The sequence below is a fragment of the Leiobunum rupestre genome, chromosome 10 (assembly GCF_980474605.1).
Source record: "Leiobunum rupestre chromosome 10, qqLeiRupe1.1.hap1, whole genome shotgun sequence".
Lineage (NCBI taxonomy): Eukaryota > Metazoa > Arthropoda > Arachnida > Opiliones > Sclerosomatidae > Leiobunum > Leiobunum rupestre.
The window spans coordinates 42,765,790-42,792,660 of NC_143393.1; the positions used below are offsets into that span (position 1 = coordinate 42,765,790).

At 37.0% G+C, this 26,871-nt stretch overlaps 1 protein-coding gene across 6 annotated transcripts in view; it reads left to right on the forward strand.

Annotated features, from left to right (window-relative positions):
* Positions 1 to 26,871, forward strand: part of Gug (arginine-glutamic acid dipeptide repeats grunge) — a 158,404-nt gene that overhangs the window by 82,689 nt on the left and 48,844 nt on the right. For all 6 annotated transcript variants that reach the window (XM_090160057.1, XM_090160054.1, XM_090160058.1 and 3 more), the window contains exon 4: positions 5,514 to 5,584. In XM_090160057.1, coding sequence (XP_090016183.1) covers positions 5,514 to 5,584 — 71 coding nt within the window. The remainder of the gene's footprint in view (positions 1 to 5,513; positions 5,585 to 26,871) is intronic.

Genomic DNA, 26,871 nt, shown 5'->3' on the forward strand with positions numbered 1-26,871 from the left:
ATGAATTATACTCTTATAAAGGGACAAATATCGTAAATTACGTTTTTTTGGTTGACAACATTGCCAAAGGTAGAGCGACCGTTGGATATCTGGAAACTGGCTCCCTAGAGGGCTTTGTCGCTGTCTTTGCTAGGAATATAGCGCCCTCTCTGTATTGGGGCTGGAAACTTTCGGTTTTGGGCTAAAGAAATATTTAAGAATTAAATTAATGAAAATCGGAATTAAGTTGATTTTCAATTGAAACTTAAGCTGATATTTGGTTAGGAACCTCAATTTAATGCTATTTTAATTAGCTCGAATGAATGGTAAATTAATTAGCTCGAATTAATGGTAAATTAATTAGATCGAATTAATGGTAAATGAATTAGATCGAATGAATGGTAAATTAATTAGCTCGAATTAATGGTAAATTAATTAGCTCGAATGAATGGTAAATGAATTAGATAGAATTAATGCTAAATGAATTAAGACAAATGTGCTAAAATTACTGCGAAATTAACAGGCTCAAATTAAATTAATTAATGACTAATTAACGCGCTCAAATTCATTGGAAATCAGCGGGATCAAATTACTGCAAAATTAACGGGCTCAAATTAAATTAATTAATGAAAAATTAACGCTCTCGAATTAATGGAAAATTAACGGGCTCAAATTAAATTAATTAATGAAAAATTAACGCTCTCGAATTAATGGAAAATTAACGGGCTCAAATTAAATGAATCGTTGGAAAATTAACGGGCTCAAATTAAATGAATCGTTGGAAAATTAACGGGCTCAAATTAAATGAATCGTTGGAAAATTAACGGGCTCAAATACTGCGAAATTAACGAGCTCAAATTAAATTAATTAATGGCAAATTAACGCTCTCAAATTAATGTAAAATTAATGTGAAAATTTGGTTTGTCGCCAAATATTCGTGTTCTTAAACGGCGGACTACATTTTGCCTTTGGGCAACTTGTTCGGGGCCGAAAGAAAAGAACCTTGGACACAAGAGAGACTAGTCCACCGCGAAGACGATTTTCCTCCGGCCAATAAAAAGCGCGAGTGATCTCCCTCTCATCTTGGCCGCTGCAATTTCGGAATTGGGTCCGAAGAGTCCTAAATGATCCGCCTAATGGATAAACAAGGCTTCACTCTCTCACAATCATGATCGCCCCCCCCCCCTCCCCGCGCCACGTCTTTTTCTAATGGACTCCCCCCCCCCCCCCACTTGACCTCGTTTATTTTTATACATGTAGACTTTACTGGGTGCTTGGCATACGTCATAACTAAGCCCCGCCTCGAAACGGTCGCCGTGACGTCACTGATCACGAGGGAAAACTACACACGACATAAACACGTGACCGCCATGGGCGTCTTAATGCTGGGTTACCAGACTTATTATATATTTCCTATATTTAATAATAATAATATAATGAAAATCAGCTAGGCTAATACCCAAGGTACCACCTTAGGCCTAAGTCATCCAGTGACCTTTTAAAGCCATTAATTCAGGTGGCCGCGTTACAATGCCTTCCTATAAATTCCTATATTTTCCTATTTTTGAAAATTAAAAGATTTTATTGTACGTGTCCTAGAACTTCTAGTTCTAACACTGCCACTTTCGAACCAAATCTGGAAATGTCATTTGAAGCTTTGTAAATCCGCTAAGTGATCCAATAATGTAAAAAAGCAGTGTACAAAAAATTCTCAATATTCTGGGTGATTCGAGTCCAAGTATACCGATGTGCAATAATTGCATTATTATTTTTCTTATATTCGCCTATTTAGTGTCCTATATTTCCTATAATTCGTCTATTTAGTTTCCAATTTTTTTCTATAATTTGATTTTATTATGAAGCGTCTCCCATAAAGTCGATTTTCAAAATATAGCTCAGGTAGCCTACAATTTTTAAAATTTCCCTGTACAGTGGCGCCCAACATTTTTAAAGCTAAAGGCAAGAGCGGCCAGAGCTGCAAGCGTTGGTGTTCCACACCAAATACCTGAGGTTATATTCCCTTTAACTATTTATAATGCTTTGTATAAAATTAAATGAGTAGGATTTTTTATCAAAAAAACACTATTTATCCAGAGAACTAGGTTGGCAGGCTTGCCAGATAATCCTTTTTGGAGCCTCCCTGGTTCGTGAAAAATCGGGCCAAACCTTCTGCCTCTCTACACGCAAAAGTAAATAAGCAAATAAGTAGTATTTTATAGATTGGATTAAATCGATAGATCTTAAAATTAATTTTGCGCGTGAAAATACGACGCCATGTTAGGGTATTAAAGCAGCCAAATAATCCTGTTATACTTCATAATGTAAAATGCGAAAAAACGTAATTTTGAAATCTGTGAATTTGTTTCTGTTACGTAAAATATTAACGCTTTCAATAAGGAACTGTACGATTTGTTGCGAAGTTTGGTTTCTTAGCGTAGTATGTATTTGTTAAGGTGGTGCAGTGGTTAGCACTTTCCCAGTTTGTGGCGCTTATTGAAAACTTTGATCAACTCCGTTGACTTTACTGGTTAAAGCGGTTTTCCCCGAGTTTTTAGGTTGAGATGAAAGATAATAGTTAATGTAGGGAGCTGTTGGCTCTCGTGGCATGAAGGGCTTGTCATCACGACTTGTAAAGTCGCTAGATGACTCGGGCCTAAGCTGGTGCCTTGGATATTAGCCTAGCGGATTGTTTACTATTGTCGGGCCCTCAGGCTTGGGCTAAATCCTACTCAGCCTATTGCTTAATCCACCACTGATTCTAGCTTCGACCAGCTTAAATTTGTAATACCCTTCATTTGGTATACTAAGCTTATGGATACTAGTTGGTCGAATGTAGATTTGGTCCTATTTTAAAAAATTAAACATTTAATTATAATAATAATAAAATTCAATTCAATTTTCGTTTATTAATATAATAATAATAATAATAATAATGATAATGTGATCGTACCTTTAATTATCCTATAATTTTTAAATGTTTATCCTCTAATTATCCTATAATTTTGAAATTAGTATCCTATAATTATCCGGTAATTTTGAAATTAGTATCCTATAATTATCTTATAATTTTGAAAATAGTATCCTATAATTATCCGGTAATTTTGAAATCAGTATCCTATAATTATCTTATAATTTTGAAATTAGTATCCTATAATTATCCTATAATTTTGAAATTAGTATCCTATAATTATCCTGTAATTTTGAAATTAGTATCCTGTAATTATCCTGTAATTTTGAAATTAGTATCCTATAATTATCCTATAATTTTGAAATTAGTATCCTATAATTTTGAAATTAGTATCCTATAACTATCCTATAATTTTGAAATTAGTATCCTATAATTATCCTATAACTTTGAAATTAGTATCCTATAATTATCCTATAATTTTGAAATTAGTATCCTATAATATATGCGAGCACATTGGCCTAGGATCCGTGCTCGCGTTTCAATCGTCCAAAAAGCGCCATCTTTCTTCTGTAACAAAAGTGTTTCATCCCCGGTGGAACCGCGAAAAGCCATGCCTTTTAAAAACATTTCAAGTGACATCGTCCAAAGTCTACTTGTTCCTTAGTACATAGAGTGATCTATCCTTTCTGGCTTCGTATTCAACTCGAGAGGGCTCCTCTCTCTGTCCCCACTCGCGTCTGGATTTGACGCGGCGGAGGGTAGGGCGACATCTCTCGGTGGCTCGCGGCGGAAGAGATTTATGGCGGTTTTCTCGGCCGACAGCTCGTTACGAGTCTCCGCTCTTGTCTTGACAAACGACTGTTCGCCTTTCGACGTTGTCTTAATGCTTGTACTCCAACGATGTGTACTATCGCCTTCTCTTCCGCAGTCAGCTAATTTCGAGAAAATGCCGATAAGTAGGCGACTTGGATCCCCAATCAATATTACAACGGGCCCGTCTTCCTGACACTCTGGCCTGGAAAATATCATACTTGTTTCTGCATTTACCTACTCTACTCTTTAATTGCATTGTCACAACTCGCCGGGGTTCCAAAGTGCTATTTAACAGGTGGTAAATAACGTTATGGTGTAAAATGGGAAATAACGTTATGGTGTAAAATGGGAAATAACGTTATGGTGTAAAATGGGAAATGACGTTATGGTGTAAAATGGGAAATGACGTTATGGTGTAAAATGGGAAATGACGTTATGGTGTGAAATGGGAAATGACGTTATGGTGTAAAATGGGAAATGACGTTATGGTGTAAAATGGGAAATGACGTTATGGTGTAAAATGGGAAATGACGTTATGGTGTGAAATGGGAAATGACGTTATGGTGTGAAATGGGAAATGACGTTATGGTGTGAAATGGGAAATGACGTTATGGTGTGAAATGGGAAATAACTTTATATTTTTTTGCAAAATCCCTAAAAAGTCCCATAAAATTCTATAATTTTGATATTTTGCCCATTTCAAATCCCGCCACTCACGAGTCAGTTAAATTGCTAGATTTAGCTATAGGGTAAATTCCTATATAAAGTTATTCTAGACTATACTTTTGTTATTGTTAACATGGTTAGCTAAGTATATTTTTGTGATAAAATGCTTAGTTTCTATTAAGTTAAAATCAAAGATTTATTTCACTAAATACAGATTTTGTTTTTAAATGCATAAAGTTAGTAAATAAAATAGCATATAAAGTCCTTTAAAGTCCTATAATTTAAAAAAATAGTCTCTTAAAGTCTTATAATTTTGAAAAAATAGTCCTATAAAATCTTATATTTTTGAAAAATAGTCCTATAAAGTCTTATAATTTTGAAAAAATAGTCCTATAAAGTCTTATAATTTTGAAAAAATAGTTCTATAAAATCTTATAATTTTGAAAATAGTCCTATTAAGTCCTATAATTTTGAAATAATAGTCCTATAAAATCTTATAATTTTGAAAAAATAGTCCTATTAAGTCCTATAATTTTGAAATAAAAAATAGTCCTATAAAGTCTTATAATTTTGAAAAAAAATAGTCCTTTAAAGTCTTCTAATTTTGAAATAAAAAATAGTCCTATAAAGTCTTATAATTTTGAAAAAATAGTTCTATAAAATCTTATAATTTTGAAAATAGTCCTATTAAGTCCTATAATCCTATAAAATCTTATAATTTTGAAAAAATAGTCCTTTAAAGTCTTATAATTTTGAAATAAAAAATAGTCCTTTAAAGTCTTCTAATTTTGAAATAAAAAATAGTCCTATAAAGTCTTATAATTTTGAAAAAATAGTTCTATAAAATCTTATAATTTTGAAAATAGTCCTATTAAGTCCTATAATTTTGAAATAATAGTCCTATAAAATCTTATAATTTTGAAAAAATAGTCCTTTAAAGTCTTATAATTTTGAAATAAAAAATAGTCCTATAAAGTCTTATAATTTTGAAAAAATAGTCCTATAAAGTCTTATAATTTTGAAAAAATAGTCCTATAAAATCTTATAATATTGAAAAAATAGTCCTATTAAGTCCTATAATTTTGAAATAGTCCTATAAAATCCTATAATATGAATTAATTTAAACGTAATTATTTTTTTCAAACAGATTCCGTTTACGTGGACAGTCAACGCCCTGATCAACCTTTCTACATATGCAACATTCAAGAGTTTCGAAAGGTAGGTTATCTCTTTATTTGTACTGTACTTGTGATCGTGAAAGTGTTGTGAAGCTTTACAAAACTCCATTCTGTGACCGTAAAATTCGATGATTCGCGAAAATACATCCTCATTCATTGTCCTGAGAATAGGAGAAAAAGCTCTTGTTAAAATAAGCAAAAAAAGGCCTAAGAAATGACCGAAGCTAGCGAATATCTTCGTGATCTCGTCCGTTTTGTAGCCTCGCCACCCGCTTTCGGTTAGGCCTTTGTCAGAGAGGTGCCCCTCCAGTCGGGCTTCTCCCTCTGCGGAAGTGGTTCCCCCGGCCCAATCCTTTTGGATGTAGAAACAATATGAAATCGATTACTCTTTTGAGACATAGTTTTCTACCCTCTCCCTTTTCTCCCCCATTCCCCCCCCCTCCTACAATATTTTTTTTATTTTCAATTTTTTTATTAACGGGAAGAAAATGAAATAAAAACTTTTCTATATAACGTTTTCATGCCTTTTAGTAGGCCGGCTGTGGCTCTGATTTCTTCTTTCAGTCGGGCTAGCTGTCGCCATCTATGGGCGGTATTCTCCCCTAGCGGCTATTTTTGGAAGCTGCCTGTGCGAAAGTGTAAAAGCAGACGCTATTTTAACAGGGCTGCCATGCATTTTTCTTTCTCTAATTTCCTTATTTCGCCTCGATGAAATAAATAAATTAGAGAAATATAAATACATGGCAGCCCTGTTAAAATAGATGCTGCTTGCCAAATATTTTTATACGAAATTATATTTCTTTTTATATTATTGGTATCTAATATCTTTCTTGTTATGTACTTCTGGCGCATAATATCTTTCTTGTTATGTACTTCTGGCGCATAATATAATTCTTATTATGTACTTCTGGCGCATAATATAATTCTTATTATTTACTTCTGGCGCATAATATAATTCTTATTATGTACTTCTGGCGCATAATATAATTCTTATTATGTACTTCTGGCGCATAATATAATTTTTAATATGTACTTCTGGCGCATAATATAATTATGTACTTCTGGCGCATACTATAATTATGTACTTCTGGCGCATAATATAATTTTTAATATGTACTTCTGTCGCATAATATAATTATGTACTTCTGTCGCATAATATAATTATGTACTTTTGGCGCATAATATAATTCTTGTGTGCATAATATCTTTGTTATTATGTACTTCTGGCGCCTAATATCTTTCTTATTATATACTTCTGGCGCCTAATATCTTTCTTATTATATACTTCTGGCGCCTAATATCTTTCTTATTATATACTTCTGGCGCCTAATATCTTTCTTATTATATACTTCTGGCGCCTAATATATTGCTTATTATACACTTCTAATATACAATAATTTCTATCTACTTCTGATAATACGTAGTGATTTAAACTGTCCATTATTTAAAAGCTCTTTACCGCGTATAATAATTGCAGGGCTTTTTAATTTAAATAAGAAGGGGAGAGTGTCCGCGTGACGAGCTGATTTTGATGCTCCGTTTTATCCGAATTGTTTGAATACGTGGGCGTCGATAATGGCACCGCTAATGTCCGCCCGTAATTGCCCGAACTGGACCTCCTCTCTTCTTAGCGGAACGTCGTTAAGGCTTCGAAATACTATTTTCGCTGCCAAAGTCGCTCAGCCATAAATAAAGCCACAGACGGGGGGGGGGGGGAACTGTAACGTTTTAAAGAAAGAAGAGGTGGATATTTAAAGATTTTGAATACTTTTTTAAACTACCGCTCAATTTCCCCACTGGGGACGCTAAACATCTGCCCCTAAAAATATCAATTTAATTCATTTAATTGTTAAATATTTCCTTAACTATAAATAAATATTAGGGTTGCCATTCGTCAGGGAAAAGTCAAGGAATTTAAAAATGGGCATAAAACGTCAGGGAATTTTTAGAATTTGTAAAAGTCAGGGAATTCAAAAATGGGCCTAAAACGTCAGGGAATTTTTAGAATTTGTAAAAGTCAGGGAATTCAAAAATGGGTCTAAAACGTCAGGGAATTTTTACAACTTGTAAAGTCAGGGAATTTAAAAATGGGCCTAAAACGTCAGGGAAAGGCCAGGGAATTTTTAGAACTTGTTAAAGTCAGGGAAATTAAAAATGGGCCTAAAACGTCAGGGAATTTTAACAATTTTTAAAAGTCAGTGAATTCCATTTTATCTTGACACGTTTTGAAGGTAATTTTACTCTAGATCTACGACAAATTCTATGATGGTCATTAAAATCTGGGAATAGTCGGTGAATTAAAATCTGAATATATTATTGGTATTATTATGAATGTATGAAGTCTGCTTTTGAAGTCCAACTTTGAGCGTTAAGCTCCGAAATGAATGTCCAAAATGAGCCTCTGTTTCAGTACGCGAAGTATTAACTGACAAACTGGAAACGACGACCATGTTTTATCTGTCTCCGAAATCTCCAATTACCGAATAATAGTGGGCGCGCGACGCCTAGCGTCCTTTCGTGGAAACCTTTAAAGTTTACCCTCGAAAATAGGTAATTGATACTTCTCTTTTCGATTTTCAGCGTGGATCTTGTCGGAAATCAACTTACCTATAACGCCTCGCGCCATTCCCCCACCCCCGGGGGACAAACCCCCCTGGTTTAATCGATATGGCAGCTTCGTCCCTGGATGGAAATTTAATATAGCTTTCTTTATAATCAACATCAAAGTCACTGAAGCCCTTAATAATGATTTATCGACTCCTGGTCGTCTTCCCAAAAATGGCAACTCCCAGTCTCCACCCCCCCCCCCTTTATAAACTCGATAAAAAACAGGTTAGTCACCCCCATCAATTCAATTTCACAAACCTCTGTTTAGTCGGTTGAGTACTGATCAATCTGCTATACGTATAATTTATAAGAGTGTTTTATCGCGTATTTCAGTAATGCAATTTTGAATCGTAAAAAATACAGATTAAACTAAAAAATGAAGGTTTCAACAGAATAGTGGGGTGGCAGTGGTTATCACTTTATTCTCGCAGAAAGAGGAGCCGGGTTCGATCCTAGCTTCGATTTCCCCTTTCCATTAAACCTTGACAAGGTTAACGGTAATAGTGATTGTAGGGAGCTATTCGCTCGCGTGGCATGAAGGGTTTTGCGTTGTAATCTGGCCATCTGTTTAAAGGCATTATAGGTCGCTAGATCAGCGGTTCCCATTTTTTTTTGCTATCCACCTAATTCTGGCGGACCCCCAAACTCATTTGTTTGCTTATCTTTAAACACTCTTGACACAAACAAAGATAGCCGTGCTGCGAATTCTCAGAACCCCTTTTGGGAACCGCTGCGCTAGATGACTCGGGCTAATAACCAAGGCACCATCTCAGGCCCATCTGATTGTTATTATATGAATAAAATAAATAAATTGTTGTTTTACCAGTACCCGGGCTATTATTATTATACGAATTCTCCTCTTGAATAAATTTTAAATACCCTTATGAGGCCCAGAGCTGTTGTTTTACCAAGGCCCGGGCCCTCGTCGGCCCTGTATATCGAATTTAATACAGTAAGGGGGAGGGATAAAGCATATGGGCCCCGATGCCTCTTCGACGTCTACAACGTGTTCCAATGCATTCGTTTCAAAAGTGACGGTGTCGCGGTGGCAAAGGGCGCTTTGAACCATTTTTCACCGCGAAAGGTGGCTTTTGGGCGCTACTTCAAAGCCCCCCTTTTGGATAGAAACGGGTACGTCAAAGTCCCCCCGATGGATTTTTATGGATCGGCCGGCAGAGGAGGGACTAACGCCATGAAAGATAAACAATGACACGCTATAGGCCGCTGCCTTCTCTCGTCTGGAGAGCGCTCGACTGGAATAAAATGGCCTGTTTTTCTCGGCGATATTTCACGATTAAGCTAGCTACCGAATAAAGAAAGCCGGCAGGGGGAGCCTGCTCTCCTTTTTAAAGTCGACTATTAGGGTGTTTCTTAATTTGTTTTGTTTCCGAGAAAAGGGAAGCTTAAACTTGCTTTTTCGTTGTTTTTCGCTGTTACGCTCTGATTCCCGAAGGTTTCCCCGTCTCCAAACGAAAATTTGTTTATTTAGATCGCCGGAGTTTGTGTAAGTGAAATTTATTCGTTAAGCAATGAGACGACAGTTTCTACCCGCGATTCTAAACACGTTTTTACCAAATATTATACACAGGTTTTTACTGGCGGTTTTAGACGAGTTTTTACCGGGCACTTTAGACCAGTTTTTATCGGGCTCTTTAGACCAGTTTTTACCGGGCACTTTAGACGAGTTTTTACCAGGCACTTTAGTCCAGGTTTTACCAGGCACTTTAGTCCAGTTTTTACCAGGCACTTTAGTCCAGTTTTTACCAGGCACTTTAGTCCAGTTTTTACCAGGCACTTTAGGCGAGTTTTTACCAGGCTCTTTAGGCCATTTTTTACCCGGCTCTTTAGGCCATTTTTTACCAGGCACTTTAGGCGAGTTACCATCTAGTCTAGGCCTATATATAGCAGCAATTTTAGACCCTTTTTACCAGCCATTCTAGGCCACTATTAAGCCGCGTTTTAGACCCTTTTTACCAGCCATTCTAGGCCACTATTAAGTCGCGTTAAGACCCTTTTTACCAGCCATTCTAGGCCACTATTAAGTCGCGTTTTAGACCCTTTTTACCAGCCATTCTAGGCCACTATTAAGTCGCGTTTTAGACCCTTTTTACCAGCCATTCTAGGCCACTATTAAGTCGCGTTTTAGACCCTTTTTACCAGCCATTCTAGGCCACTATTAAGTCGCGTTTTAGACCCTTTTTACCAGCCATTCTAGGCCACTATTAAGTCGCGTTTTAGACCCTTTTTACCAGCCATTCTAGGCCACTATTAAGTCGCGTTTTAGATCCTTTTTACCAGCCATTCTAGGCCAATATTTAGTCTGGTTTCGAGATCTTTTTAAGCCCAATTTATTTCTCGATACTGTGTCTACATCCGAGTGTATTTTTGAAAGTAGTCGGTTGGGCAAATGATCGCAATGGGCGTAATCGAGGGGCTAAGGACTTAATAAGTAGGGACGGGCGGTCAGTGAGCGAGGAGAGGCGCGGGCTAATAAAATTGTTATTAAGGGATAAAACGGAGGGTGGCGCCGAAAGAGACGTGATTCTCAAGGTCCCTTTTATTGGATTTCGGAGCATCAATTCCCGGAAATAAAAAGTATGGAGGAGACACCCAAATGCAGTTTTCTTGCCTTCTTCCCCAAATATAGATAAAGAAACCCCACTTTACTTTTTACGGGCTCTCGCTCGCCTAAACGAATAATCCAATATTGAGCAGAGCTCCCCCATCCCGCCTCGTTCTCCTTTGTTCGGCCGCTTTCCGGAAAATTTCGCTCCGTGATTGGAGTGCCACCTTATGCCTTTCCTTTTAAAAAAAAATGTATTGAAGCGTTGCCTATGTTATTATAAAGGCCCGTGCACCCGAAATTTGTTGAACTTACTTCTGGAATTTTGGTTCGACAATTCTGACCGCTAGGTTATCTCGTTGCCTACGTAACGAGATTTAAAAAAAAGTCGGATGTAAATAGGTGAAACTATAAAGTCCAGGGGGGGGGCTGAAAAGATGGTAGTAACGTGACTTTGTGGAGAACTGCAGCGCCATCTATCCTAAGAAATACGAACTATTATTCATTTTATTTTGCTAATGGTGGTTTAAATTTTGACCGATTCGTTTAAATTATCTATTTATTATTATTATTTAAAACATTTTGTAATAGAAAAAATGTAAGTTAATTAGCTGTCTGCAGTATCTGGAAGGAATATTTTTTTTCTTTAACGTCGCACGGCCAACTATTTTCACGAGTTACCGAATCGAAGTTGGCTGTGAAAAGGTAGTCACGTGATTTTGTTTTCCCATTTTAACAAGTTGGTTAAGACCAAATTTACTTTATAGTATCGTCTATTGTTGCTTTATAACAAATTTTGGCTGTAATTTACGATTTTTATGAACTTAAAGTCGCGGAATTTAAGAACAAGATAAGTGAGGTACTTATTTCTAGCGTTGTGAATTTTTCAGGAAAAATAAAATGCGGAAAATTTAAACAAATTACTTTTGAAGGGTTTTTTATGTCTAATAACAGTAAACATACTACAAAAAAATAATATTGTTACATTGTTAATCAGTTTAAACCAGTCTAGAGGTTTAGTTTTGCTTTTAGATTCGTAAAATGAGACGAAAAGGCCGCTTTATTTAAATTTGCAAACAATATATTTAATTAGACTTATCATGGAATGAAAACTTTTTTATTTTTTTCTGAAAAATACGGAAAATGTTCCGGAAAAAAGGCCTCGGTCATTTTCCGGAAAATGTTCCGACTTACAACACTACTTATTTCAATGATATAAACCTCTGATTAGGTCCGGATGAAATCCGTCGTGTCACTAAAAGGTACCACCTTATTCGTAGGCTTGCACTGGCCCTATAATAAAGTAGGCTACGATTGAGGTAGAACCTCTTATCCAGAACATGATAACGAAGGCTTAAGTTGCGTTCATTCGTTTATGCATTTTCTATTTTTATTTTATCCCTTTAACTTGACCTTGAGAATTTGACCCATTTAGCCGCTATAATAACAAAACTCTTGAAAAACGGAAGTCTATTTTTTAGAAACTGAAGCGCTGATGAATTTCTTAGAACCACTTTTCTTTGAAATGATCGTTCGAGGATCTGAAAGCTAACAAATTTCGAAGGTTAGTGAGGAGCCTAGAATTATGAGAAAGTTGGGGGGCTTATACAGTGGCGTTCATAGAAGGGCCCCCGCGAAGAATAAGGGCCCCCCAAACGATTCTATAGAAAAAAGTCCCCTTTATAAGAAGGGGCCCTAAACATATTTATCTTGCGGGTTACAGAGACGCCGTTTGGTAGACGAGACACTCACGACGCTTGGGGCCCTACAACTTGAAGGGGCTCATCCGGGCCCTTTAAAATAGCAGGGTTGTTCAAAATGGATTTTGAGCTGGAAAAACTATTTTGCATTTTACATTTTGCATTTGGTGGGTTTGATATGTGGAAAAACATTTTCAAAATGTTTTCACATCATCGCAGCTCTTGTAGAGAAAGTTCGTATGCTATTTACTCCCAAGTAATCATAGATGGCTGAAAAAAACATTTTACATATTGCATTTAGAAAAACCAATTTTCAATATGCATTTTGTATTTTTATTTTTGAGCTGCAAATACCCTTTTAAATTTTGCATTTGGAAAAACCAAGTTTCAAAATGCATTTTGTATTTTTCATTTAGAAAAAAAAACATATTGAACATCCCTGTAAAATACATCCGAACTTAAAGTATATAAAATTAACCCGTAAAATTTCGTTGTAAAGTGGCGAACACTAAATTAACAATGAAATTTTGAGCCCTTTAAATATTTATACTTCTAATTATACGTAGTTGACGCGTGCAGATAGCGGAAGCAGATTTGGGTGTCGAGCTTGTATGGCGAGCAACTCGTGAAATTCGTTGCCAATTAATAAAAGATAAAGTTATCGTCGTAGATAAGAGCAACCGAGATGAAAAGGCCCAACCGGAACAATGATCTCTTCTTCCCAATCTCTTAACCATCTTATAATAAAGAAGAAAGCTTCGCCCCCCCCCGGGTGAAATTGCAGGGCTCCGTACATTACAGTGACAAGATGAATTACACGCCCCCCCCACTTCCTTCTTACTTCGCTTTTTGTACGTCGCGAGCGGCCTCTACCGGTTTCTGCGGAAGCTCGGAATTTTCATTTCTCGGTAGGTAGGCCTTGCCCATTCATCGCGTCTTTTCCTTTGCCCAAATGGCCTTATTTATTCCCAAAGCTGAAGTTCTTATTTGTCGAAGGTTGCTTAGACATTTTCCGAGTAATTTCTATCCGTAGCAGACGCTAAATTAGATTTAACATTTTACCTAATCCTGGAGGAATTGTGTGCTGTAATGGTGAAAGAATCTCGCGGTTTAGGTACTTATCGGTTCCCGGGTCGACGAGTATCGGTTCCCGGGTCGACGAGTATCGGTTCCCGGGTCGACGAGTATCGGTCCCCGCGTCGACGAGTATCGGTCCCCGCGTCGACGAGTATCGGTTCCCCGGGTCGACGAGTATCGGTTCCCCGGGTCGACGAGTATCGGTTCCCCGGGTCGACGAGTATCGGTTCCCCGGGTCGACGAGTATCGGTTCCCCGGGTCGACGAGTATCGGTTCCCCGGGTCGACGAGTATCGGTTCCCCGGGTCGACGAGTATCGGTTCCCCGGGTCGACGAGTATCGGTTCCCCGGGTCGACGAGTATCGGTTTCCCGGGTCGACGAGTATCGGTTTCCCGGGTCGACGAGTATCGGTTTCCCGGGTCGACGAGTATCGGTTTCCCGGGTCGACGAGTATCGGTTCCCGCGTCGACGAGTATCGGAAGGGCCACAGAATTTAATTATTAATGTATTTTTTGGAAGCGGTAAGGTATGTCTGAGCCACGTGACGGGAAGGGAGGAGTTACCTGAAATTCGACCCGAATTTTTCAAATGATTCAGTGGCCCTTTAACACTCTTTTATCGAACCAGAGCACCCAGTACTCTAAAATATCAACCCGCCATTTCAACTTTTTATAATCGCGAAAGATAGTCCTTATTGAAATACGTCTAATCTATGATTCAAAATGGAAACCGCTAGAATCGGTAGAAGACGCGCCCGTTTATGGTGGTGCTTTTTTATGTGTGGGGGGTGTGTGGGAAAGCGAGACGCTCGGGGCGTCTCTACTATATCGGGCCTTTATTGACGTTGTGTCGATGGGCGGCGATAGATGGCGTTCATTGGCGTCTTCGGCGAGCGGTGAAGCGCGATTCCCGCGGTAATGATGCCGAAGGAAAACTCGAGTCTGAAAGTTGCTTTTTGATCTAGCCTCGAGATGATCTATGACTCTTTCTTCCTTTCGAGAGGAGAAATCCTATCTGCCGTCCTGTTTAAAGGCCTCTCCTTCCGAGAACCCGCGCCAAAGCAGCGAGATTATACGCTGTCTTCTTTTTATTCCGTCGCCACGTAGATGCCGCCCCGCAATTATACTCTGATAAAGGGACGAATAAAATAAAATTAATAAAATGCAAAAAATAATATGTTGCTCTTACGTCACAAGACACAACTTCAGTAGTATATTCTTCACACGCGCCATTTGCACGAGCACTAGCAAACCTTATATTCCTCTGGCGACTGTAGCGCGCTCGTAGACTTGTAAAAGTAAGAGATTGTGACGTAAGAACCTCATTAAAACAAGAAGGCCGTGGGTTGGAAAAAACCGACTTTTTATAACATTAAAAAATCCAGTATGATTTAACTATTATTAAAAAATCTCAAATTGCTTATATCTAGCCCTCATTACTTCGTAAGACGACGTAGCAGACGACAAAAAGTGAAGGTTAAGTTTTATTTTCGTTTCGGATTAAAAGTTTTATTCTGCATTTTTTATTTGAAATAAATAGTATTTAAAATTTTCATGATTTATAATTCATATCTCAATATTTTTGTAATAAAACAAAAGGTGGTCTGAACCATTAGATTTTTTTCGGTGGTTAAAACCGGTTTAACTGTCTGTTCTAGGGATACGGTTTAACATTAACTTAATGAAATTCTGAATTATGTTGATATTAAATTCAGAATTATGTTGATATTAAATTCAGAATTATGTTGATATTAAATTCAGAATTATGTTGATATTAAATTCAGAATTATGTTGATATTAAATTCAGAATTATGTTGATATTAAATTCAGAATTATGTTGATATTAAATTCAGAATTATGTTGATATTAAATTCAGAATTATGTTGATATTAAATTCAGAATTAAGTTGAATGGTAAATTAATGAGCAAACTGCCTTACAAGTTATAGAGGTAAAGTTATAGGCCACTATGCTTCTAGTGGGGTATAAGCGTAAGTATTTAAAAAGCAGGTGACTTAAATATTAAAAATTATTTCCAAGTTGATTTTTTTTTACTATTTTTAGAAGCATGGCGTAATATTATATTTAATACTTGTTTTAAAGATACCCTATTTTGAGACTGAAATAGTTAAGCGCCGGACTGTATTTAGCATTTTGGACAACTTGTTTTCCTACCCCAAGTCTTTGGTTTCCCGTTTATTTTATTTCGTATTTTGTAAAGTTTTTATGCCTTTAAGATAAATAGCGTCTGGTTTTCGATGGGATTGGTTTAGGAATAGGGCGAATTTAATAAATGCCGATTTGTTGTTTATAGAACACGAAATCTCCAACCGATAAAAGAAACTGACGTCTGATGGCTACGTAATATGTTATAGACCCCTCTAAAACGAGGGCGGTATTCGTCTCGTATCGTTTATTGAGCGTAGGAAAGTAGTTGAAGGTTGGATTTATAAATTCAGTTGCAAGTTAAGAAAGACCAAATATATAGTAACATTACAGGGTTCGTACAGAACCTGAATATCCTGGAAAACCTGGATAAGTCAGTGATCTGTAAAATGGAGGGAAAATGTCAGGGATTCAAATAATTTCGTTGAAAGTCAGGGATTTTAGTTAGTCAACCAAACCACACATTAACAAGAATTTTTTACCTAAAATTATAAAAAAAATGTCCAAAAATATTACCAAAAAGGTCAGGAACTTTGGCAAACATTGGTCAGGGATAACCTGGAAAAGTAGGGGATTTTAGATCAGAAATATTCATACGAACCCTGCGTTAAACAACGTCGAAGAGGTAAAAAAGAACCACAACGTTTGGGGAAACTAAAATATATTTATTTATTTAAAACCGATACGCGGTACTTTGGCCGATAAGCCTTCAAGGCGAAGTTACAAGTTAAGACTATTAGTACATTTGGCGGAAAGATACTAGCACGAATTTCTGGTAAATCGGCGGCGGGAATTTCGAATTTCGCCTATTTTCTGTTGAGTTCCTAAAGGTTCCTGCGCGTGTTATATTAATCCGTTTTAGTAAATTTCAAAGAGATCAATAATATTTAATGTAGATGATTATTTTTGAGCTTCATTATAGCTTTTTTTTTAGTATAATGCTCCTAAAAACTCATCAAATCACGTGTTTATGTACGTCAACGTGGTAATCTCGGCAATACCCGTTCTATACTTACCCTGGAATCGCCAAACGGATTTTCTTTTAGGTATGTCTCACTTGTAGAGGCTAACGGTAATAGTTATAGTAGGGAGCTGTTGGCTCGCGTGTCTTGAAGGGCTTGCCACCACCCTCCTACGCGTTGTAACCCGGACACCTGTTTAAAGGCATTATAAGTCGCTAGGTGACTTGGGAATTAGCCTAGCTGATTATTATTATTATTATTATTATTATTATTATTATTATTATTATTATTATTTTAGTACCAAAAATAAATTATTTAAACTGTTTTTAATTCTTATCAATGCTAATTATTAATAATATATGATCACTTTGAAATATAACGCAATATAATTTTCCAAAATTATATAGAAATTCCACCATAAACAGGCCAATATCGAAATTCCCGCCACCGATTCTCCGCCAAGTGCACCAGATATTTTGCCTTTCTTAACCTGCAACTGAGTTTTATAGTGTCATATATAGCTGCTTGTGGGCAGGCCAATATGTTTCACCGAGTGTAAGAATTTATGCTAATATCCAAAGTGTATTTATTTAACCTTAACAAGTATGACTATGTTGAAAAAAATCGGATCAGCTACTTCCAACTTGCGTTTACAAGCTCACTCCCACTGGGTAGAGGGGTTGTCCCTTTACATAAAAAACTTGTACACGGTTCATACAGACCTGGAAAACTTTGAAAACCTGGAAATATCAGGTAATTCAGGGAAATCCAATTTATTTAGTAAAAATCGGGGAAATTTATAAGAGTTCGGAAAGTTTGGCTTAATGCAGCGGTTCCCAAAAAAAAATTGGAAACCGCTGACCTAATGAATACCAAATACATCAATTAGTTTTTCTTATTAAAGATTTAACTTAATTTCTTCTTTTACATTATAATATTGAACCAATTTAACTTAAACGACAATCATAAAATGAGTTACTCTGTAAATCTTAGTTTTATTTTATCTTGCAATCTGGAAAAATCAGGGAAATCTGCAGGCTGCTAATAGCTGCATAGTAAAAAAAAATGGTCTAAGGGTTCATACATGTATGAACCCTGTTGTAGAATGTAGAGGTTAACGGTAATAGTGAGTTCATAGGGAGCTGTTGGCTCGCGTGGCATGAAGGGCTTGCTACTACCCTCCTACGCATTGTAACCCGGCCACCTGAATTAATGGCATTAAACGTCGTTCGATGACTCGGTCCTAAGGTGGTGCCTTGGCTATTAGCCTAGCTGATTATTAGTATTAATATCTTCAGGCATCACATCACGGTCTAGTTTCCCGCGCCACGATTTCAATCACGGTGGAAGACGTTGAAGGTTGAACCAATCAGATACCAAGTCGATTTGATTGACATTTAAGGGGAGGAGCGTCAGGGTAGACCGCTAGCTGAATTGGCGGCAACGATCAAAATCTTCTCAACGAATAAATACATTCTTTGCAATGTTGCCAGCGAGGTTGCCAGTGTGTGGGATTTTGGATGATTGTTTCGGCTTTGTGGGGCAAAGGGATTTTGGATGATTGTTTCGGCTTTGTGGGGCAAAGGGATTTTGGATGATTGTTTCGGCTTTGTGGGGCAAAGGGATTTTGGATGATTGTTTCGGCTTTGTGGGGCAAAGGGATTTTGGATGATTGTTTCGGCTTTGTGGGGCAAAGGGATTTTTTTGGCCAATAATAATATCTGTAGGATTTTTTTCCTATAATCATAAGTAACATAATACCTATAAGTATGACATTAAGAATTTGTTTTACTACATCATTTTTTCACAGTGACGCCAAAAAATTTCTAAATAGCGCCACTCGGTAGCGGCGCCATGAACTAATCTAATTTCCGTTACCGTGATATTCCGGGAATTTGGCGCGTGGTTTGGAATACCACCATTTTTAGGCTTAATGCGTTTTTAGCCGCACTATTGTTACTCAACAGACGAAATTTGAACGAAAAATTCCAATCTCAAAGAGCTGCTTAAAGGGAATATAACCTCAGGTATTTGGTGTGGAACACCAACGGTTGCAGCTCCAGCCGCTCTTGCCTTTGGCTTTAAAAATGTTTGGCGCCACTGTACAGGGTAGTTGGAAAAATTGAAGGGGTCTTCCATAAAGATTGCTTTGCAGGTTATATTCCCTTTAAGTTTCATTTTTTTTTAAGAAAGATTGGTCTTCTATCAAAATAAACTTGAAACTTCGATTTTTCTGTTAATTATCAATTTAAATCCACCTATAAAATTTCCAAATGCAAGAAAATACTAAATCAGGTTCGGTTTAGAATTTAATTTAATTTCTTACCGCCATGTGACTGCTTAAAGTGGAACGGCCAAGCTTTTCCAAATATGGTCTTATTTCCGTATCAAAAGATTAACAAGACGTTCAATATACTAACACGTACCTTTTTTTGTCTTGAAAAAATAGCTTTTGGCCCAAAAAGGTGAAACGAAAAATAACGCCAAGTGTTTGGGTTTGAATTTTCGCCGCCATCTTAGGGGCTGCCGCCAGCGCCCCTAACCCCGTATGAGCGATTTGAGAACTATCCTAACTTTTAAAATCGCGCAATTTAGGCTTAGGTCACTTATAACTGGAACGCGCCGCGCGTGCAAAACAAATTTTTCGCGTCTTCAGCAGCGCGCGCTTTTACGTTGTTTTTCTGTCTCACCAACTTCTCACCAGGTGTCGCGACGGATGCGCGCTTTTCGATTTCCCGAAATTTCTATATTTTATTAAAAATTAACCACTCAATATTTTTTTATGCGGTTTTCGCCATAAATTTTAGTTTTTAACGGGCTATAGGGCTATCTAAATGGTTAAAGCTTGACCGTTCCCCTTTAAGGTTTTTAATTTTCTTAAGAAAGATCGGTTTTGTATCAAAATAAACTGGAAACTTACTAAAATCTCTTCCATTTCTAATCAATTTAAATCCATCTATAAAATTTCCAAATGCAAAAAAAAATATTAAATCTGGTTCGTTTTTGGATTTAATTTTATTTCTTACCGCCAGGGGACTGGTTAAGTGTTCTCTCTTAACTTCGATCTCATCGGATAATAAGTGGGTCAACCATTTGCTAATGAATCTAGGAATGGCGAGCGAAATCGGCTTTGTATACTCATTATGATTTGTGTCGAGTTGCCTTTAGCCGATAAGGGGGGGGGGACGTTTCTAACTCCACCCCCCCTCCCTTTGTTTAGCGAACCAAGGCTTAAGTCGCGTAATTCGCCTATATACTTTCTAATAATTGAATTTGCAAGATTCTACCGTTCGATTTTGCCTTAGCTCGTTCTCTCGAAATGGCCTGTCAAAATTTCTAAACAGCGTCTCGACAGGAAAGGGGGGGGGGGAGATAAAAATCAATTTTAATTAAGGGTTCTCCCGATAGGAGGCGCTCTTTCATAATGCCATCCTAATAATCGGGATTATTTGATTTTGGCCGAATCGCGCTAGCAGCGCCCTATGTAGGCGGAATTGTTTACTCGTTAACAGGGGGCGCTACGGCGGCCGCAATTTATCGGCCAGAGGGGAGGGGGTTTGGTGTTAGTTAAAGGCGCGATCGGGGCTCGCCAAATCTAATTTTCTTTCGCGCGTCTAGACGTCAAGCGTGGATCAAGATGTCCGTGTCGGTTTCGTCTAAATAAATAATTGGCGAAGCTCCTCCATAGAGCCATTAGTGTTGGGTGAGGGGGGCTAAGAGTTCCGTCTCCCCTCTGGTACCGAATACACCCCGACGCCGCGAAATTTTGACCGGCGGCGGCGATCCGGTGATTTTCTATCGGCGGCGGCGGCGCGATCGGCGTGCGCCGACGGTTTTTTGTCGGAGGAGGCGTTGAACCAAAAGTTAACGGCGGCGTCGGCGTGGAGCGGCGTTTATATTAGTGTTGTAAGTCGGAAAATGACCGAGGCGACATCTAGGTTCGATCATCCGAAATATTAAGTCGCTACAGTGAACTGCTTCAGCGGCGTTGCCAGGCGTACGATAATTATCGTAAACGTCAATAACTTCTAGATAATTTTTGTTAGTGTTGTAAATCGGAAAATGACCGAGTCCTTTTTCCGGAAAATTTCCGTATTTTTCCGAAAAAAATAAAAAGTTTTAATTCCATGATTAGTCCGAAGGGCAGGTCACTTCCTTGATTAACGACGCACCCCTCAAAAGATTAAATCCGATTTAATCGTGATTATTTTGATTGAATTCAATTTAATCACGATTAAGTTGTTTAAATCACGTTTAATCATGATTAGAATGTTTAAATCTGATTTAATCATGATTAAATGATTAAATCGGATTAAAATGATTAAATCTGTTTAAAATGATTAAATCCTGATTAAAAAAATTATATCTTGATTAGTATGATTAAATCGTACTTTAGTTTTGATTTTAATGATACATTCTATATTCGACCTATCATATTGATTAAATCGTGATTAAAATGACTAAATCTAATTAAAATGATTAAATGTAATTAAAAAGATTAGATTTTTTAATCTTGATTACCCTGATTTAATCATTTTACTATGATTAAGACGCACCCAAAATGGAAGTGACCTGCCCCTCGGATTAGTCTAATATATTGTTTGCAAATTTAAATAAAGCGGCATTTTCGCCTAATTTTTTCGAATCTAAAAGTAAAACTAAACCTCTAGACTAGTTTAAACTGATTAACAATGTAACACTATTAACGCCTCGGAAAAGCCTATTAAAGTCCACTTGATAAAAAAAATAAAATCTCCGTGTTTGTTGTCCGCCTTGTAATTTGTATCTTGTTTACGCGTGTATAGCGGCGCCTAGCGTCGAGGGGACGCGAAACTAAAACGAGAGGGCGCGGCGAATTTCGTCGGTAGGGGGCGCGACACCGCCTTCTCGTTTTTACGGCGGTAACTGAACCCGTAAAGACTTATTAAAGATTTCTCCACCGTGAAGGTGGAACCGGTACCGCCCACTCACTTGCCCGGACCAGGTTTCAATTTCTCCCGCGCTCTACTTCCCACCCACTGACAAGCGACTTTGTCTTCGCCGCGCCTTGGCCCTTATAAAAATCGCAACTTTTCCTGACTAGTGCGCAGCTAGCTAGAAACGATTTACTGGTCGGCTTAACCCCCGGGGGCTTTTGTTTCGGCAGGGTGGCCGCGTCTTATATCACGATACACCCGAGTCTTGACCGAGCTTGACCATTGGAGTTCCTCTTTTTCTCGGTCCTATTTCGCTTTTCGTTGACCACTTTATTTGACCGTGGAGAAAATCTAACAATTTTAACGTGACTCTTTAGCCTGCTACTTAATGGTCGATACAAGACCAGGTGCTTACCCCTTTTTTGTCAGCCCCCATTTCTCTGCTTCACGGGTGATACAATACCCAGTGCTCACCCCCTTATTTTTAAACCCCCTTACCTTTGCTACAATCCCGGTTACCATAAGTGTATAATATAGTTACATAAGTGTGACATTTCCTATTCTTCATATGCAAAAGTTTTACTGAGAGCTATTCACAAGACAGACTGCATTACGGGCTTCGTCGCCGTTTCGCGTCCGCTTGCTAACGCGTCACACGTAGCCTTTGACAGCGCCTCGCTAGGGGGAGATTTTCTTCTGGTGATGACGTCAGTCCGTTACTAGCTCTCAGTAAAATATTCCCCAAAGTGACAAACTTATGGAACTATATTATAGACTTAATCGGTTACTTTTTAAATTGTAATAGAGTACGTCTCCTTACTTCCTCCATGGTTTCAGTTGCCTTCCTTTCTCAGAACGTGTTTAACTTATAGTTTTGTCGAAGCTAGAGTGGCTCCACAGTAAAGCTGCATTGAGGAACACACTCAATAGCATCGATTTTGTTCTCTTCGGAGCCATATTTATAGAGGCCCGTATTTGCTGCCTGTGGCGCCATCTGTTATGGCCTCGGAGCTGTAAGGGGAAACCTTTTTCAGATAACTTAAGATAATCAGTTATTTTTTATATCTGATTGATTATCTCAAGTGACTGATCCAATCTGATATAATTAATCTCCTCGATAGTTAGTTAAAAGGTATCTGACTCATAATGTTCTGTAAATCAAAAACAAATTATAATTAAATTAAGATTACTGTGAGCACAAACCACTTACCCCATTAAAATTAAATATTTATAAATAAATATTTATATTATGATTTAATTTAAATAAATTTATATATTTAAATATATTTATTTATATAAATATAAATATTAATTTATAAATAATAATAATAATAATAATAACGTATAATCTGTTATCTGATCTGAATATTTTTTAATTCCTTATGAAATTTTGATATACTAAAAAAGTTAAATTTCAGTGTTATCCATATTGAAATTAAGTTTATACTTCATAATTAAAACTATATTTTATACCTATGTCGAAAATAAAAATTATATTTTTTGACTTACGCTCCAATTTATATATTGTGATTTTATACTTTATAAATTTTATTCCTTATGATTTGTATACCTTTTACAGTTAATATCTTTTAAATAAATATTTTTATACTTTATAAATTTTATTCCTTATGATTTGTATACCTTTTACAATTAATATCTTTTAAATAAATATTTTTATACTTTATAAATTTTATTGCTTATGATTTTTATACCTTTTACAGTTAATCTTTTAAATATTTTTATACTTTATAAATTTTATTCCTTATGATTTGTATACCTTTTACCGTTAATATCTTTTAAATAAATATTTTTATACTTTATACATTTTATTCCTTATGATTTTTATACCTTTTACAGTTTATATCTTTTAAATAAATATTTTTATACTTTGTAAAATTATACGCTATGATGCACCCCCGTATTAATTATTAACTCAGTACAGCAACCGCCACTGTTATCTGAGAATCGGTTGTAAGTAACTTAGATACTTATCTCTGACATTTCAGGTATACAACCCAAAGGTAATCAAGAGTACATTTCTGTTTAATTTAAAAGTATCGACCATAAAAATAACTTGTATTTAAATTGATTGATTCAAAATAGTCTTGTTTCGCGTGGCCTCGTTATCAATGGTGAAATATTTTATCGTCTATATATTTCCTTAAGCCTTGGCCCGATATCTCGAACCTTCTTTTCTGTATAACTCGAACTGGGAAAAGAAATATTTCTCTTCGGACACGGTTGGGTTCTTCTGCAGGGGAGAAAAATATCATAAAACCGCGAATCTCGAGCGAAGGTTAATCGACGCTGACTTTACCCTCTGCCCATCCTTTAATCGAACTACCGACTCGTTTCGAACAAAAGGAAAAATAAAGAATGTAATAAAAAGCAGCGAAACTTCGAGATTGAAATTCAAATGAATTTCTGCCTCTGTGAGATATAAATTCGATGAAAGTGAAAAAAATCTTGTATAGATAAGGATTTTTAAGACTTATAATGTACGCTTTTCGGCGGCGATAAAACTGAAATGTCAGCGAAAATTTGAAGATGGGTAAAGAACGACCTAATTACTCCCTTTTCAAGTCCCTAAAAATACTTTGAAGTCCCTATTTTTCTACCCAGGTTCCTAAAACCACCTTAAATTTTGTTAACTTAAGTCAGGCCCGACTAGAAGGGGCGGTAAGCTGTAACAAATTACCGGGGCCCGGGTTTGAAGAAACGAAAGAGTTTGGCTATCTCCACTAGAAACAGCTCTCTTTGGGGCCCGCAATTTATATTTTACTGGGGCCCGGGCCCGTTCTCGGCAGCCCTGACTGAAATACCTCATTTCTAATAAATCCGGTGACGATTGAATTTAATAAATTTTATTCTTAATACAATAGTTTTTGAGTTCAAATATTATAACATTGGTTTCTATTTAGTATTTTTTTTTGTTTAAATCCGGTACTTAACGAACTGCTCTCGTTGACCGCTACGTGGAACTTATGCAGGGTTGCCACACCCCAGGGAAAAGTCAGGGAATTTAAAAATGGGCCTAAAAACTCAGGGAATTTTAAGAATTTGTAAAAATTCATGGAAAAGTCAGGGAATTTAAAAATGGGCCTAAAAACTCGGGGAATTTTAAGAATTTGTAAAAATTCATGGAAAAGTCAGGGAATTCAATTTTATTTTGACACTTTTTGAAGGTAATTTTATTAAAGATCTATGACAAATTATATGATTATCATTAATTTTATTTTCTTTAAAGTTTGTCCAATTTTTTCAACATTGCCATAACCTTTTTACCGATACATAAGTCCATTTAAATTTGTTAACTTCTGATAAAAGTAAAATAAAAATTTTTGCCTTCCAAAGTCAATGAAAATTGCGGGCGCCCCTGAGTGAATTCAAATTCAACTTTTAACTTTTGGTCAAATTGAAGTAAATTTCCAAATATTTTTCCACTTTTATAATATCATATATTGTGGAGCGCCTCGATCGATCAGCATGGGAGGAAAGTACCCCCCAGACTCATAAACGTTCGTACGCCCCTGCTTAAAATGGCCAGGGAATTTAAATCTGGAACTTTTGTGGCAACCCTGTTACGTAAACTCTGAAGGTAAAATGCCAGTACGAAAAGCGTTCACTAAGCGTGTTAATCAAATTGATAAATAAGAAAGCCTTAATTGAAGCGTAATGTTTTCGTTTCTATATTTAGTCGTTCTACCACCAGAGCGCGCCACTTGGTGTTTTTGGGGGGGGGGGTGTTTCCCTTTCACGGCGGGTCCGGAAATAGTCAACGCCGCTGGAGAGGTTCCTCTCACGCCTCACCCGATAAGCGCCGGGCCCCGACGAAGAAACTAGCTTTGTGTAATCTGTAACGCTGCTTCGTATTGTTATCCTACGGCGCCCCCCCCCCCCCGCCTCCTAGCCAACCCCCGTAACTCCTACTCGTGACATTTCGACAGTCTCTCCCCCCCCCCTCGCCCGCGAGTCCCGGCCTCGCGTCAAGAAAGTTTCCTCTTTTTCAACCACGGTGGCGACATCTAGGTTCGATCATCCGAAATATTAAGTCGCTATAGTGAACTGCTTCGCAGCGTTGCCAGGCGTACGATAATTATCGTAAACGTCAATAACTTCTAGATAATTTTTGTAAGTGTTGTAAATCGGAAAGTTTGCCGGAAAATGACCGAGGCCTTTTTCCAAAAAAAAAACAAAAAAGTTTTCATTCCATGATTAGTCTAATATTTAAATTTAAATACAGCGGCATTTTCGCCTCATTTTTTCGAATCAAAAATAAAACTAAACCTCTAGACTAGTTTAAACTGATTAACAATGTATCACTATTAATGTTTTGTAGTATGTTTACTGTTATTAGACATTTTATATCGATAAAAATTTCAAAACATTAAAAACCCTTAAAAAGTAATTTGTTTAAATTTTCCATTTTTCCGCAATAGTTGATTTTATAAAATGTCTTTACGCTTGTCCAACTTGTTGAAATGTTGCCCTGGAATAGTTCAGCCAATGCCTAAGAATGAGTTCATAGGCTCTTTAGTGGGAGAGAAAACGGATCCACAGCTGAAGCGGGGAGGCAACATTTCAACAAGATGGCAAAGGTTATTTTATAAAAAGAACTATTCGGAAAATTTTCTGGAAATTTTTCCGGGAAATTAACAACACTAATTTATGTATTTGTATTATATAGTACGCATTTTTCGATAATTCAGCTGGCACGATAACGTACGATAATTTTTAAGTTAGCTGAAAACCAGGTAAAAACTGACTTTTAAAAACAAGTTTTCAATCGGTCGAATTTTTAAGTGTTATTAAAAAAAATGATTTCACAACTTTAACGTCAATATTTTACACAAATTTCAAATGTATCGCCTTTTTCATGCGTACGATAATTTATTTCTGACATCGATAATTTTATGGCTCTGGTACGATAATTTGATATTCAGGAAATGGCAACGCTGTGCTTCAGCTGTGTCTTATTCATTAGATCATAAGTAACACAGGGGCGTAGGAACCAGGGGGGGGGGCAAGGGGGCCAATGCCCCTCCCTAGAATTTTGCTAGAAGGGGCAACTAATGTTATTGCCCCCTCCAACCTTTGGTCAGTTGAAATCTTCAAAAGGCTCCAATTCTCATTTTAAAAGCATAAAAAACTTATAGAACCTAGACTGTGTTTAAATTTCAGTCTTTTCCCGCCAATTTGCATAGTAGTAAAATGTACACATGCATTCGGAGAAGCTACACTCCATTAATAATTCAAAACAATTCTCCAGACCCCTTTTCGTTTCTCTTTGCCCCCTCCAACTTCCAGAACGTTCCTACGCCCCTGAAGTAACACAATA